Below are 16,423 nucleotides of genomic sequence, written 5' to 3'. Positions count from 1 at the left end.
TGGTCTCACTTCATTTGGACTCTCACAATTAATTTTCGTTTGAGCTTCAGATATAAACAACCTTCAGAGGCAAAAGGGAAACATGATTGACTGAAGACACCTGTTTTTTCTTAGCTTTGAAACAAAGATATACAAATCCACCATGTGTTGCATGGTTTCCATCCAACACTAAGACCTGGTCAAAATTTCAAGGTGCATTAACACTTAAGCCACGGATCACCTGAAACCTGGCTAAGGATTAAGAAAATATCCAAAAACCTCAAGTACTCCTTGTATCATAAAAAAAAACATTTACTTCACACCATTCAGTGGATATGGCAGTTGGCAGCAGGAGGGCAAGCAAGGATTGATGCAGCTATGGTTGCCCTCCAGTTACTTAGCCCATCACCAGTGCCACAACCGTATTACCCCGTGCTGGAGTTCCCGCATGCCCCATGCAGGAACTAAAACTGCTGCCAAATCACAGGGCATATGGTGGCAGCAGCAGCTCTGATTCCAACATGGGGAATGCAGGCAGAGGCCATAGCTTACTATGTTGCATACTGCATGGCTCATGCCAGAGATGCTACAACTACCACCACATGCCCTGGATTGGAGCCAAAGCTGCACACACTTGCACATGCCCTGGGCTGGAATCATTTTCTGTCCCAGATTGGATCTGGCACAGGAAGCAAGGTAAGTATTAACACCCCTAGTCTAGTGCATGAGATATTTTCAAGATAACATATTCCCTACGCATTTTTCTCTGTAACAGAGACTTCCAGTATAAGTAAATCAAATCCTTAAAAATGACTCTCACCATGTTGTGCCAGATGAGCCAGTGATGTAAGAAATACAGTCCAGAAGATTCAGCTTCTGAAGACCCCAGATGCTGCCATACATGCCCGTCAAAGCTCTTATGCCAACCCCAGTGGTTGTCACAGCCACCACTGGTATCTGCTCAGCACAACAAAGGCAGAAAGTATGTGTAAAGCACCATCAATGAACATTAATGACTAAAAAGGGGAAGGGTGAGCAAAAAATTCAGGTTCTGGTAACAAGAACAAAATCAGATCTATGAATGATATCACTTTCTGTGTAAACTGTGGCACACTTACATGACGCAGAGAGGTCTCTGTGTCCGACTTGAAACTACTTTATAGTCTCCTGCTGAATTTTGTAAAATTTCAGATTTTGCCGTATCAGAGTGTATTGTTTTGTTTTGAATATTATGGGATTAAATCCACTGCTATGTATATATTTCTAAACAGTGCATTTTATGGAGGCCAAAACAGGAATATAGTATTTGCCAATTCAGAACAGAACAGAAGGGCTGAACAAAGCAGCTAATAGTAGAAGACACCTGTTCTCATTCTCATGGCCCTGAAGGAAAAAGAGAGAAGTATCTCCTGCCATCTCCTCTCTACCCAGCTTGCACCTTCCCCTCTTAATAGTCCTCCCCCTCCCACAATTCATCATGCCTCAAAATGGAGGTCAGCAATAGTTCTCATGGAAAGACCTTTCAGAAGTGTACCAGGGCAGCTCTGAACCAGGGATAGCCATGATGCATAGGGCATCACCAGGCTACCACAGTGCTGATCATGGCAACACAGCCAGCTGCTGCTGAGTTGATGACTATTTTTGGGCCCTCTCCAACTCCGCTACCAGGGCTGCTGCCCCAGAGGCCCCTCGCTGCACATCTTTAGTTATGCCACTGCATCAAAGATACTCATTGGCTCAGCTTCTTTTAAGTGCCTAGCTAGCTGAGAATTTATGTTCCCTCAGGTACCTCATGATCCTGCAGATCCTCATCTAGATGAAGAACCTTCTTTATACCAGCAGCAACCACCTGCTTCCGATTTTTCAGGAAATTCTGCTCCTCTGGGCACAGGTCAAACCCCAGACGCACATCTAAATTTTTTGGTCTCCTACACAGACCCTCAGTCCTGAGGTTAGTGCAAACATATTATATGTTATTACTTGTATATTTGTGTTTCTAAATGTATACAAATATACACAGTGACATTTATAAAAAGGCATATGAACATATCAATTAATAAATGAATTAGTTGGTTTACAGACCATCCATTCTAAACTATATAGCTAGGCAAAAGTAGGAAATGAGAAAGAGAAAAAAGAGAGAGTGAGAGAGAGCACATGCACACATTGAAGGCATCTCTGATATTTAATGCAATTACTAAGAACATGCAAATGAGATTACATAAGAAAACAAAATACACTCCAATACAGTCCCCCAGCATCCTATGCTGCTTTGCAGGGTGGGCAGGCTAGCCTTGGCCCAAGCTATCTGCTCCAGCTGAGCAGAGAGGTGTGCCCTAATACCCCCCAGCTTCTGGCCTGGGCCACTGCAGGCACGTGGCTGCATTTCTGGAATCAAAACTGAATGTCTGTTCAATTGCTTATCAGTTCAATCTATGCAGTTTAGACTAACCTGTGAAGATGTCTCACTTCAGTCTCAGGCTTTTTGATCGTCTGTACTTAGCCATTATTCTCAGATAAGGAAAGGGAAGAGCTTGACTGACAGTCACCCATACCCAAAGTACAAATGGCTTGTTCTTTCAATAGACAAACATTTATGCCTACATAGAGCCCTCTATAGCTGCAGCAGCCACTAGCAACCTGCAGGGATCTACTGCAGGATCAGATCTCAAGGGAAGGTCTCTTACCATTCATTTGCCTTCACATGCAGGTCAAATGTTCTGTTCTGAAAATCAATAAGGCCGATATTATAAGCTCTATCATATTTTAAGCTTGTGTTCATTAGAATGAGTTTTACCTCCTTCACAATCAGTACAAAGCCTAACTATCCATCATTTGAGAAAGATGAGAATATACACACTCATTACCCGGTTAATTATCAGTCACATTATTTATCTCATGTTTCTCATTAGAGCTGAGTGAATAATGAATGAGTAATATAGTCTCAGTCCAGTGCTGAACTGAAAAAAAGGTTTCATTTTGAACTGAAGCAGATTTTATTTTTTTCAAATTTTGTATTTTTTTCAAATCATTTTGGGTCAAGCCAAAATATCTTCTTGAACCTGAAATTATTCCCCTCCAAAGCCTATAATGGAACCCAAAATACCAAGTCTCACTGTCACTCTGCTGTCAGCAAGTATATGTGAAATAAGTGGATAAAGTTTGTGTCTCAGCCACATTTATGGCCTGCACAGAGGATGACAGTTTAATAAGGCTGTCAGTTATTCTGTTAGATCCAATGCTAGAGGTTTCAGCTTGGATCTGAAGGCTCTATTCCTGTTGATGGTCCATGTGCACATCAACATAATGCCACCAGTTGACATTTTTATGTTTAGTTTACTATTTTCAAGACCTTGGAAATTACAAAACTACATTAGTCTAAGTCAGCAAATGTGAAAAATAAGTTTTCCCTTGCAACCTTGATTTGATCCTTTTGTGCATGTGCCCTATGCCACTCTCAGGGGCCCTAACAGATAGCCCAACCAGGGCTAATTGCCCAGATGGCTAATCCTACCAGAGGCTCTAACTGGTAGTCTCACCTTGGTTAATGAACCAGCTGGCCACTGTGAGGGCCTTCTGATTGGCTGCTGGGGATAACAACCTTCCCATTTAAGTCCAACTGTGGCAGCTGTCTGTAAACCAGACAACAGTTCTGCCTATTTGTAGGCCTGTGCTCTTGGTACTCTGACATCTGACCCTGCTTGGCTTTGCTTCTTGGGTCTGGCTTTTTGGAAATTCCCCCTTGGATTTCATAATTTGGTCTCTGACTCTAGAATCTTGTCTCTGGCCCTCCCCAGGTGGCCTGCCGCTAGATCAGCCCACCTATGATCTAGTCCTTATAGATGCAGTCTTTAAAAACATGATCATATGTAACAGGAAGACAAAGGCTCCTATCACTAGCTAGGCAGGGATGAGAGGATAGCCTTTCACCACAGGAGAGTGGACCACAGTAAAGGCAATTTGAACCTCAGTAGGTGAGAGAAATAGGAGACACGCTGGCAGATGTAAAACGGGGGGTTGTCGGCAGCAGAGCCATGCTGCAGACAGCAGGGCAAGCTGCCAATTAGGACTAATGGGGTGCAGCTATGCTGGAGCTAAAGAGGCACCTGAGTGGAAGGGGCCAGGCTCAGGGCACTTAAAAATCCTGCACTCTGAACAAGAATGGGGTTGGGGAGTCAGACTAGTGCTCCTGGGGAAGGGATATGAGGAACAGAGGTCCAATAGCTTAAACCAGAGAGAAGTCCAAGAAGGAGGCAGGGCCAAAGCCAAGAGGGTCAGAGCCCACAGCTCAAGAAGGGTGAACATAGGTGGGATGCAGATAGGAGAGCCAAAGCCTGGATCAAGGAAAGGAACAGAGGTGGCCTGAAGCCGAGAAGGTCAGCCAGAGCCTAGAAGAGCAAGATTGGGGCTGGGGCCCAGGTGCCAGTGTTCAGAACTGTGGACCTTGGGCTAAGGAACCCAGCTACAGAAAAGGTATCAAAGCCAGGAAGGCTGAAGCCCCAGCTAACTTCTGTGGCCAGAGGGCCAAGCAGTGTGATGGGGTAAGAGGTCTTGCTTGAATGTTAACTTGTACCATCTGCAAGGCATGGGCATGGTTGTAGAGGAGAGAGGAGGCCATGAATCTAACCCTTAAGGTCAGCAGAGCCTGGGAAACAAGCAATAAGGACAGGGAGGACAGAGAGGGAACCCCAGAAGACTTGCCAACTCCAGGTGGGCAGCCTCCCCTCATTAATTTTTCTATACCAACAAGGCATGGCAAGAAAGTGAATGGGTTGCAATCCAGGGAGACTTGAGTGGGGCCAGTAAAGATGGAGGGGGCCACAAGGTGGCAACACAGAGGTCCTCAGGCACCATTTTGTCACATTATATTATAGTCTTTCCTTAGGAAACTTGCCCAATTTAGTTCACAGAAAGGACCTGATAGGGGAGGAATCAAACTTGTACACTGAAAAAGACTATGATCCTGCCAATTTTGTTGAAGAGGTTGGAAGTTGTGCAGTGACTGAGGCAGTATGAAGAAGAATAGTCCCATGATTAAGCCATCCCTCTGCCACAGAGTCCCTAAGTTATGCTATGCACAACTCACCTAAATTATTCTTTTCACAGATGGTCGCCTTAGCTGTGTGTTCTTTATTTTCTAGATAGGCAGTTTAAGACTAGCACCTAAACTGCAGATGTGTGAGCACTTTTGATTTTGCTCTCTCTGCCTCAGTTCCCCATCTGTAAAATGGTAGTGATATCACTCCCTCACCTGACAGTGGTGCTGTGAGAAAAACCTAGTGACTTTTGAAGTCCTCTGGGAGTGTAGTGATCAGCACCATAGTAAAATCCTATAAGGAATTTTGTAATTCTGTCTTCAGTGGCAGGTTTGCATACGGGCAGTAAAATAGGGCCTGGTGCCACATACTGTATAATATAAGAAAAAAGCAACATATAGCATGGCTGTTCAATGAGTGAGCACAATTCATCCTGACGCTATAGGATAATACTGATACCTAACTAACTGGAGTTCAGTCACAATGAAAAGTTACTGCACAGTCTCTGATGAGAAAGTGTATAGGTTTGGTATTTATTCCATAAAGTCAGTGGTAACCACTCACCTCTCCTATTGTTACTTTTTCTTGTATGGGAAGTGAATTCAGGGGTAGGGTCAGAAACTCATTTTCGTTCCTTTCCCCTTGATATGATGATGACTGAAAAAATATTAAAATAGAGGATTATTTTAATATGACAAGGAGAAAATGATCAAAACAATCCTTGCCACACATACTTCCAAGTCCTCAAACCAAGATAAACTGAAAAAACTGTACACATGTTGACTTCTGAGTTCATAAATGCCAGCAGTGACATACCCTGCTGAGCTGCCTCCTTTGTGGTATTGTAACATTTAAGTCTGAGTCATTATACTTTATATAGTGGAATCTTGCAGGAGCAGCAGGGAAAAGCCAAGAGTTCAGTGAAAGGTTCTGGGCTCCTTCATATGATCCTTCCAACACAAATGCAAATTTTCTATCTGAAGGGGTGACAAGACAAACACAGAACCTTATGGTTACCATCACATCCTTACACAACCAAATAAAAACAGGACTCTGGCATTCATAACATAGATGCTATTTTAAAATTGAATAGTGCAACAAATACTAAACAGGATCACATAACCTAAATGTTCTGAATCCATAATAAGCTTTGAATAGGAGGTCAGGCCTATGACAACCTGAACATCATCCATCCCTACTGGAACAAATGGGATTTGAGGGAACTTGGAACCTGTTATAATAGGATCAAAAGTAATTTATGCTCTGGGACATAAGGTGATACGCTATACCACGTGCTAAGTATCCAAGTAGACTTACAGATCTAAGTGTGATTCTGTTTCACCCTACTGGAGTCCATGAAAATCAGAAATGAAAAAAGAAGGTAGGTCCTTCTGCTCCCTGTTTTTGTGTAGCTCACTCTTAAGAGTAAGATGGCAGCAGGTTACAAAAGTAGAAGTATTAGTGAATGTTCAAGACTTGAACAGGCTGGAACTTCACAGTTAGACACCTAGTCTACTTGGATACCTAATAGGTGGAATTAATTTGCTTAAATATTACACTCTATTACAGCAATGCATTTGTGCTGCGTCTCACCCACATTTTGACAGCTAAAGATCTTGGATCTAAAACCAGTTACATACATTTATCTATATCCCTTAGCATCAGTTCTGGGCCCTCTGTAAACTCTGGAGTTATATTTTAGTGATCTGTCCTGTAATTCTTGCTAGGAATGTTAAACCATAGCAAGTATTTCATTTTACTTGTGAGATAACTGATTACAAGCATGGCTTGGATGTATAATTTTCTTCTGAAATCTCTTTTTTTCTAAAGGGGTGGAATATCCAAAAGAGTGTCAACAGAAATCACCTGAATTGAAATCAGCAAGCACCTTTTAAAATCCCAAACTTAATCTATTTGTCCGTCCTTTAAAGAGTTCTTTAAAAAGCTTTTTTATCCCTTGTAAAATGTTCTGAATATTTCTGTGCTCTCATAATTCAAACACCTTTTTTTACTGATTTCATACGTAGTATTTACAGTAGAGACTCCATATCTCCCCTCTACTAACAGTAGGAAAAGTGCCATAATAACGTGCATATTTAATATTAAATATGCCAAACATGGAATCCCTAAATTACTTTCTCAAGAAAGGAACTGGTTTCCAATCCTGGTAACTAGTTGTGCATGAAAACACTGCTATTGATTCTTAAATTGATGATCCACATGCCTTTGTACTTTGCTGGATCAAGTCCATAAAAGATTGCTAAAGTATAGTATTTTTTTAATATGTACTATGCATCAGGACAATACAAGTGTAGTGGTAATGCAATGGTTATGTGCACTTAAGTTGTACAATAATACCATTGTATTACAGGTAATACAGAATATATTTGGTTTTGCCCTCATGACTTTTTTTCTCGTGTCCCATCTAAAAGAGGACTAATCTTTTGATATTAAAGGAGTGGGAAGGAATTGTTGTTCTCACTGCATTTATTTCCTTCATTTCTGAATTCTGGATTCCCTCATAGGTGAGGGATGGAAAATTTCATCTTCAGGTAAGAATATTTCTTGGAAAGTTGACAACAGGATGTTATATTGGAAACTAGTCTGTTCAATTAACTAGACATGTTCACCCAGGCATATTCTGCATGTTGTATTTGATTAATTAGGGCCTGATTCAACACCCATGGAACCTTGTGGACTCTCCCTTTTGCCTTTAATGGACACTGAATTAGGTTGTCAAAATATAAAATACTGGCTTTTTGCTATAAAATTTTAATCATCTTCACCCAAAGCCATCAGTTTTAAAAAAATACTAACCTGTAGAATCCTTTCTCACTCTTCCCCCATTGACCTGAGCCTCCAAGCAGGAAACTTCCCGAGCCTGTAACAAAGACAACAAATGAAATAATAAGGGGCACCTCTAGTGGTGTAGCTATACACAAGCCTAGTTTCTCAGCTGATCTATTGCATCTAGGTAGAGAAATGTTGAGTCTGTTGGGCAAAAAAAGCAAGACTGGCCTGTAGGAGGACTAATGTATTGCTTTATGATCCTCTGCACTGACTTTCAATCAAATTTATGGGAGGAATCATGTCTAGTTCTCAGATTGACAACTGAACTGTAACTTTCTGTATGAGTTTTTAGGGAGGGTGCATGTACATGGAAGACCATCCTGACTTCTCCACCAAGTTAATAGATTTGCAGGAATGAAAAAAATAAATAAAAACAAAACAAAAAAGTAAGGGGAAGCTAATAAAGAAGCAGTTGTTATTAAAAGGGTCAGCTTTTGGAAGTCCAGCCTATGGTTATGGCTTGTCATTAGGTTTTGGTCATACTGTCATAACTGGTTTATGGGAAAGTTATTACACAACATAGTCTACCCCAACCTACATCATAACAATCCAGGCACTAGCTTTGTGAATACTTACAACAATATTCCTCGTAGTCTTTCCCATCACGTAACACTACAATAGGATTGTGGAGGAGTACTACCTTGGGGCAGCTCACACATTTTTCCAGCTCAAGCCTCTCCCAACATGAGTAACCAGAGGGAATTGTGTGGGAGAACTGACTGTCACATTGGCTTCATGTGATCCAGTTCCAACCTGCCTGGCTGTCAGCCTTTGTGTTTCAGCAGCAGCTATGAAGAAACTGGCTGATTCTCTAGTCTGTGCAATACAGTAGCATTTGGTATGCAGTACAGAAAAGATTGCAGAAAATAAAAATTACCACTAATACACCATTCGTAGCGATGTTTTCAGGAAGATCAGGGCTAAAAAGAAAAATGTAAAGTACTCAATTTATAACTATAATGTTTTAAACTCCTGAATTGCAATTCTTTGTCTTTTTATTCCCCCCAGCATAACAGTACAAATAATGTTAGGTGTATTTTTCAGTTTACAGTACCTCATATTGCTTCAAATGTACTAGATAAAGATGATGAAAGGTAGTACCCCTGCTATTCCTGTCATACAGGTTTGCTGAATAGAGACTGCGCTCTGTGCCAAAATAGGATAGCTCTCTGATGTAAGCTAGGCTGAGTTTGTAGTGTTAGATTACTTAATTATTCTATTGCCCCAAAATATCCACACTTGAACCCTGAGTACCATCAGGGTTAAAAACTGATGAATTAACACAACATACCATAAAAGCTTTCCCTAGTTATCTTAGATGTCAACAACATTAAAATCTAGATGTGCATGCCCGTTGTCACCACTAACCAAACCTATCAGTGTAGAACTATAGCTAATTAAAAGCTTTGTAAAAATGTATCCCTCTGTGTGAAATTCCTTTAATGCTTCCATGTTTCCGATATCATTCTGTGACATAAGAGAACTCATTACAACCTACAGGACCAATGATTTCAAAGAGCATAAGCTGTGGTGGGGGGGTTTTGTGTGTGTGTGTGTGGGGGGGGGGGTTGTGTGTGTGTGTGTGTGTGTGTGTAGGAAGAGGAGAGGAAGATGGTCTGTTTGATTTGCTGTTGTTGTTGGTTTTTTATTTTTTAAGTTAGCTAAAATTAATTTCTGTTCTGAATGCCCCAAACAGCCATACTAATGAGAAAAATCCAAAGACATTTCTATGCTTCACTGAATGTTCATCTTAGCTTAGAGGTCAAACTGGATGCCTAATGTGACCACACTTTTCCACACTGGAGAAAGCCCCACAGAAAAATATAACAAATGAATTTGTCCATCATCTCCCATTCCCATAGATCTGGCCATGCTGGATTAGGACAGTGTTTCTCAACCTGTGGACTGCAACCCAAAAGTGGGTCACAAGAATATATGAAAGGGTTGTGACACACCCACCCCCACACTGGGGGGCTGAGGGTGGGGGGCAGCAGGTCAGGAGTGAGAGGCAATCAGTTGGGACTGGTCATCAATGTTTACAAAGGGATCCCAGTACAAAAAATGTTGAGAACCATGGGTTTAGGAGATAATAGGGATACAAAGCAATTCCTTCTTGTTAATGTATTCCTCCTTGACTGACTTACATTAATTAGATACTTAATATTTTGATTTTACTTGCCTGCTTTCCTTTGTAAACTCAACCTCTAGCTCCTCCTTTCCCTGAAAATAAAAACAAATGGCATGTTGACACTTTTCTCTAGAAAGTACCCCAAGGGATATAAAAATCAGATTCTTTGATAGGCATGGAGCTTCTGCAAAGAAGCTTTCACCTCTTTTATTGCTAATGCAATGGGTTTCATTGTCTTCCGTTTTGTTTATATTATGTCCACTGCACTAAGGGTCCCACACTTTGTATCTTTTTTTAAATGAACACACTGCATACGTCCGGGTTCTGGGCATCTCTTCATTTCTGCTTATAACCACCCCCTATGACACACTATTTCAGCAACTGTACATCTCCAAGCCTTCCTTCACTTTATGAGCTCTGAAGGTCCCCAGAAGGGCTGTGCAAAATGACTTTGTCTCGTTTTGATTTCAGATTCGGCCATTTCGGAGGACAGTGATTCGTTTTGCTGTATTGGATCACTGCTCCGTTTCAATTTGGCCAAATCTGTTTCAGAGTTTTGATGCTGTTTCAGAGATTTGGATCGGCCAGGGACAGGGAGGCACAGCTGGGTGGCTGCAGGTTCTCCCACGGCTCCTCCAGCTGTGCCTGCCTCTCCCCAGGTAGGGGGAGCCACGGGAGAAGCCCCCAGGCTGCCCTGCCCAGCCCCATCTACCACCCAGTCCCAGCCTAATCCCAGCACTTCAAAAAAAAAAAAAAAAAAAAAAAAAGAAGCAACATAAAAAAAGCCCCACACTCACTAGACGTAGCAGCGGCAATCAGGGCCTCTGAGGGCTTGTGGCAGAGCCCCCCCCACACAGTGCAGAGCAGCAGGGATTGCCTCGCCCACCCCTGCTTGGCAACTTCACAGCGCTGTCTGAGAGCTGGGGCAGCTCCACCTGTCAGCTGGAGCCCCGCACCGCTCAGCCCCAGCTCCCAGGCAGTGCACAGCACCCTGCCGAGACACACTGCACCCATGCCATGGGGCAGCTGCCACACAGGTGCCCAGCGGGGGAGCAATCCCCACTGCCCCATGCTGCATGGAGGGCTCTGCCATGAGCCCTCAGAGGCCGCGATTGCTGTTGCTGCAGCCGGTGAGTGCACTATACTCCACCCTGCTTCCATGTAAATCTATCCAGTTGCAAACCTCTAGGTCCCTGGACCACTCATCAACATATTTATCCCTTCTTCTGGGTCCCTGCTTCCCATACAACCCTACTCCCACCCTCCCAGAACCTGTTGATCAGATAGATTGTTCCTGAATGACCACATGATATATAAGCAGAATAATGCCACTGAGTTGAGTGAAGAGCTTTACTACTACAGAGGAAGACTTTTGAAATTAGTCACATATGCCACTCATGCTTACCTCTTGAGGAAGATAAGTAAGATGAATACTATTGAATGAACATTGGACAGCATGAGGTTTCCCAGGAAACATTCCTTACCTTTGTACCAATACTGCTTTGACTTAAAACATCATAAAAGTCACTAAGAACTAGCTTTTCTGACAGCAGGCCTAGATAATTTTATCATCACTAAGGAAAATGTAAAATTCAGGGTCCAGTTTCCAAAGACAGGCTTTCAAGTTGCTAGCATATAAAATTGGCATTTGTGTGTTCAAACACTGATCTGAGCACTTCAGCATGGGACTGGTTTGTTTTTATCCTAAGCATGTAGATTTAAATTAGGGGCATGCAAAGCAGGCCCTATTTGATTTGGATTAGGATTCAGCCTGAATCAGGGACAGTAATTCGATTTGTTGATTTGGATCACCGTCCCTGATTCAATTTAGCTGAATCCAACTCTGAAGATTCAATGGACATAGACACAGCTTTAAAAGTTTTTTCTACGTACCTCCAGGTACCAGCGCAGCTTGTGAATGCTGCAATGCTGGGGCGGGGGGCCCTCTACGTGCTCAGTGTTGAAACTGGAAGTGGACTGGAAGTACTTCCAGTTCACTTCCAGGCCTGCTGGGGAGCATGCTGGGGGCCCCCCATATTCCCCTGGCTAGGCAATTGGCCGCAGACCCAGGAGGCACCAGTCACCAAGCTGCAGGGGTGCATGAGACCTCTCTGTGTGCTTCCCAGCAGACCCAGAAGTAGACTGGAAGTGCTTCTGGTCCACTTCTGGGTCTGCTGCTGAGCATGATGGGGACTACCCCTTCCCCCCCCTGCCCTTCTGTGGGATGCTCCATGCGCCCTAGCATCACAGCATTCACGAGCCACCTGCTACCTAGAGGTATGTAGAAAAAATATTTAAGTTGTTTATGTCTGAATCTCTGAATTTTTCTGAATCTCTCTGAATCAATTTGGAGGGTTCCAATAGGATTTGGAGAGATTAAAGGGTCCTCTGTTCAATTCAGATTCAGAGATTCGGCCACCAAATCGGGCCAAATCCTAGCTGAATCAAATCAGGGGCCGAAGCTTCGCACATCCCTAATTTAAATCCATATTTGAACATTGTTCTGATTCTATGGGGTGTCTACATGCCACTGTACAGCAACGTTGCTATGGTGACATGCTTTAGTACTTGCTTTTGGAAGTACTAAAGCACAGTGCAGTAGCAGCCCATGCAGCACATGGTTAGTTTTTGCTGCTACTTCAACATAATGGCATGCTAAAATGGGAGAATGTGCCGCTATAGCGATGTAGCTGCCGATCACACAGCACGTTGTACGGCAATGTAGCGCATTGCTACGGTGACATAGAGTGATGTGTAGGCACAGTGCCGTACCTAGACTCCTGGCGACCTGAGTGAACTTTTAGTATTGGGCCTCCCTTCTCCGAAGCTAATGATTTTTTTGTTGCAGAAGTTTTTATCACATCTGTGGTATAGATGTCTTTAGATAGTTCATTCTCAACTGATAACACTGCTAGTCCCATATGTGTGCAATATTAAAACTTTTTTTGCAATTGTAATTTTTTTTTTCAATTTTGGGCCCCTTTCTGTCTGGGCGGGGGCAGCCGCCCAGTTCATTCATACCTGTGTATGGGTCTGTGTAGATGTGCCCTACTATTTTGAAGGAAATACATTACATACATACACGTGCACACACACACACATATGCATGCATGCACATATATACATGTATATGCATGCATGCACATATATACATGTATATACATACATACACATATGTATGTATGTATGTATACATGCACATACATACTAGCCAATTGCCCATCAAGAATAACGGGGGGAGGAGCAGGGCAGGGATGGAGTGCCGCCACCTAGCACCCTACACCATTGCTGCCTCCCAGAAGCAGGGGGGATGGAAGCTTGCCCAACTGTCCCCTCTGTCCCCCTCCACCAACACCCCACACCGCCACCACCTCCAGTGCCGCTGGCCTCACCCCTCCCCACCCCGACCCTGCTCCTCAGAAGTAATAGAGTGCTGCCATGATGGTGGGGACAGAGCGGGGGGATGCTCTGTCGCCTCTGTCATGGCAGCACTCCCCTGTCTTTCAGGAGGAGGGCCGGGGGGGAGGGGCGCTGGCCTCACCCCCTCTCCTGCTCCACCCCTGCTATCATGTCAGTGCTCTGCACTCTGATTGGTTGTTTAATTAACCAGTCAGAGTGCTCCAAGAGCATTATGGACAGACAGACAGATTGGCTAAGCCCTTTATTATATAAGAATATATATATATAGGAGGAAAACTGATTTTCAAATCCCTTCCAACCAAATTCTACCTTAAATTCTAATCCTCACCTTGGGATTCAGCTGAAAGTTCAGCCGAACTGTTTCTCCAAGTTGGATTTTAGACACATCAAAGAAAACAGTGAGGAGATGGTCATCTTGAGTTAAACTGTCTTCATCGCAGACCTTTAGTTCTAGAATGTTCTGGGAACAAAAATGAAAGTGTGTCTAAGTCTGAGAAGCAGATGACCCTGAGAATCACTTATATTAATGTGTGCAAGTGGGGAAAAGAATGTCAGATATAACAATCAAATAAGAAAATGAGACAGAAAAAATTGAAAGTGGAAATTTTACCCAATTGCAAATGTATTTATTCAAATCCTAAATAAAATTGGTTTGTTGTTTTTCCAGATTTAATGGAAAAGAGTAGAAGTGTAATCAAATAATTGCTGATTGCAGTAGCTGGTTGCCATTATATAATCTCTGATTAATTTTTTTGGGTAGGCTCAAAGTTGCTTGTTCTATTTCTCTATAAGAGTCCAAAACCATAGTCTAATCCTTCCAGAGGAAGATAATATTGAAAGATATAATGATGCATTAAATGTCATACTAGGCATATTAGTAGCGACCACTGTAACTGTTTCCATAGCATGGGGAAAAAGCGTGCCCCCCCCCCCCCCCACAAGCTCACTGAAGACAATTTCAGATGTTTTTCAGGGTGGGCTCTCTCATGCCTCTGATTGGCAGGCTGGGCAGCAGGTAAGCAGAGTTGCTGCTCCAGCCCCTGCTAGCATGCCGCTGCCCTCGCTTCACTCTCAGCTGGACTTTTAAACTCCCCGCCAAAGTTGGGAATTGAACACCCTGATGGACTGAGCCCTGGCAGGGGCTCCACCTGTACTAGGCTTCCCCTTGGCCATTTCCAGCCAAATTGCAGTGGGAAATGCTAAATCTTGAGTTTTCCCCTGAAAACCCCTGAATCCTGAAATACAGTGGTCCCTGCGTATTAGGGTATCCATTATATGGTTGTTGCCTAATATTTCCATGTCTACGATAATTGTGTGGTGTGGAAATTACTGCTACACTCTTGACAATTACCAGAACCATACCTATTTATTTATTTTCAGTAAGCCAATATGCTGGTCAAGTGGCAATTATTTCTGTACCTAACTAGGTGCAATTATAATTCAATATACCAAGTAACTGTGTAATTACTGCATAATTAAGTAGACCCAGCACTCCCTCATGATCTGTAATAAAAATGAAGCAAAACTGCACAAAAGGCTGCCTTGTGGCTGTACAGGAAGGAAAAATAGTTATATCAGATATTCTCCTTCCTTTCTTGCAACAGGAGGCTTGAAAGGCAGTTCTAAAGGATAATTCAATTTTCTGTTACCTGGGAGTGGGAGGTAAAGATTAGTCTCCTCAAGTCTTGTGCAAAAAAGGCATAAAATACTCCGGAGTGGCACCAAAGTGCCTGAAGGGAAATAGGTGAAACCTTGTGTAATATTAATTGCTAGTCAGCTATAGGGCCCTCCATTTTTCACTATAAATAGTTCTTTATCACTACTGCTGTTTACATACTATACTATTTGTAGGGGTCACAATTCGCCATCACAGGCCTTGTAATTCAACATGCTGCTGGACTTACGGCTTCCTGTTCTGAGGCTGCAGCCTTGGCTAGAATACAAGGCAACCGAGGTATTTTTGTGAATAATTTTGGCCTTCAGAAAGCAAATGTTCAGGGAGGGTGAAAGTGCCCTCAGAAGAGCTTGGCATGGGATGTCTAGCAATAAACAGTTACTAATGGGTAAATTACAAATACAATTTGAGCTAAGAGATCTGGCTGATAGCAAGGGCATTTACTTGTCTTACCTTGACCTGATTCTGAATCCTGAAGTGGAAGGTTTCATTCCACAATGGGTCTTTGGTGTTGTTAACAGTTTTGGTTCGGACCTTATGGACTGAAGCAGTTGGAAGGTAGAGGGTCACATAGCAATCAGACTGAGTCACTGTGTAAGGGAAGGACAATGTAAATAGCAATATATCAAAGTACCACATTTAGCGTTCACAAAATGTGCTGAACTAGTTTTAGTTTTCTATGTATGAAGTTATAAAGAATTCAGTACAGGATGATAGACAATACGTCGAGTGAATATGGGTAGCCCATTCTATTTCTGATAACAATATTTTCTTCTTTAAACTATTACACTTTTTAATGATTGTAAAAATAGCAAAATAAATACAACTTATTCTAAATATATAGCTATTTTATACTCACTTCCAGTGAGATGCAGTATTAGTATGTAATGCCTGCACTCTTTGGAGCTTCGGAAAGGTTTAGAACTCTATGGATGTGAATATATGACATCTAGACTAGCATAATTTACCTCAGTTTTCCAGATCTCACATAAGCAGCACCCAGAACAGCTTCACCACCTCACTTCCAAGTGTGACACATGCAAGCAGGAACTTGTGTGCAAGATCTGTTCAAGATCAGGCACTCATGGGCATTGCTGGGGCACACGGTAAACTTTCCCAAGAGTCCAATTCTGGATTAATCTGGCTTCCAAAGGAAAATGGCAGGGATATCCAGCAATGTTTGCTATGTAATCTGTGACTAGTAACTTCTACTTCTTTTGCTTGTTGAGGCCTTTCTTCTCTTACTACTACACTTGCCTTCATACCTTTAGGCACCAGAAACTCGTCATCAGTATAACAAGTAGGGCTTCCATTTGTTTATAGCTCTGTCACAAC

At 42.6% G+C, this 16,423-nt stretch overlaps 1 protein-coding gene across 2 annotated transcripts in view; it reads right to left on the bottom strand.

Annotated features, from left to right (window-relative positions):
* The window catches only part of LOC102571708 (cytosolic phospholipase A2 epsilon), a 46,576-nt gene that overhangs the window by 20,909 nt on the left and 9,244 nt on the right, over nucleotides 1-16,423 (bottom strand). For both annotated transcript variants that reach the window (XM_006263373.3, XM_019496463.2), the window contains exons 3-12: nucleotides 15,542-15,678; nucleotides 13,742-13,873; nucleotides 10,045-10,085; nucleotides 8,743-8,785; nucleotides 7,833-7,896; nucleotides 5,832-5,992; nucleotides 5,580-5,672; nucleotides 2,667-2,704; nucleotides 1,769-1,925; nucleotides 800-936 (exon numbers count right to left, since the gene is read on the bottom strand). In XM_006263373.3, coding sequence (XP_006263435.1) covers nucleotides 800-936; nucleotides 1,769-1,925; nucleotides 2,667-2,704; nucleotides 5,580-5,672; nucleotides 5,832-5,992; nucleotides 7,833-7,896; nucleotides 8,743-8,785; nucleotides 10,045-10,085; nucleotides 13,742-13,873; nucleotides 15,542-15,678 — 1,003 coding nt within the window. The remainder of the gene's footprint in view (nucleotides 1-799; nucleotides 937-1,768; nucleotides 1,926-2,666; nucleotides 2,705-5,579; nucleotides 5,673-5,831; nucleotides 5,993-7,832; nucleotides 7,897-8,742; nucleotides 8,786-10,044; nucleotides 10,086-13,741; nucleotides 13,874-15,541; nucleotides 15,679-16,423) is intronic.

The sequence above is a fragment of the Alligator mississippiensis genome, chromosome 2 (genome assembly GCF_030867095.1).
Source record: "Alligator mississippiensis isolate rAllMis1 chromosome 2, rAllMis1, whole genome shotgun sequence".
Classification (NCBI taxonomy): Eukaryota; Metazoa; Chordata; order Crocodylia; family Alligatoridae; genus Alligator; species Alligator mississippiensis.
Note: the sequence above shows the minus strand (reverse complement) of the source record. Positions and strands in the feature narration are given on the sequence as shown.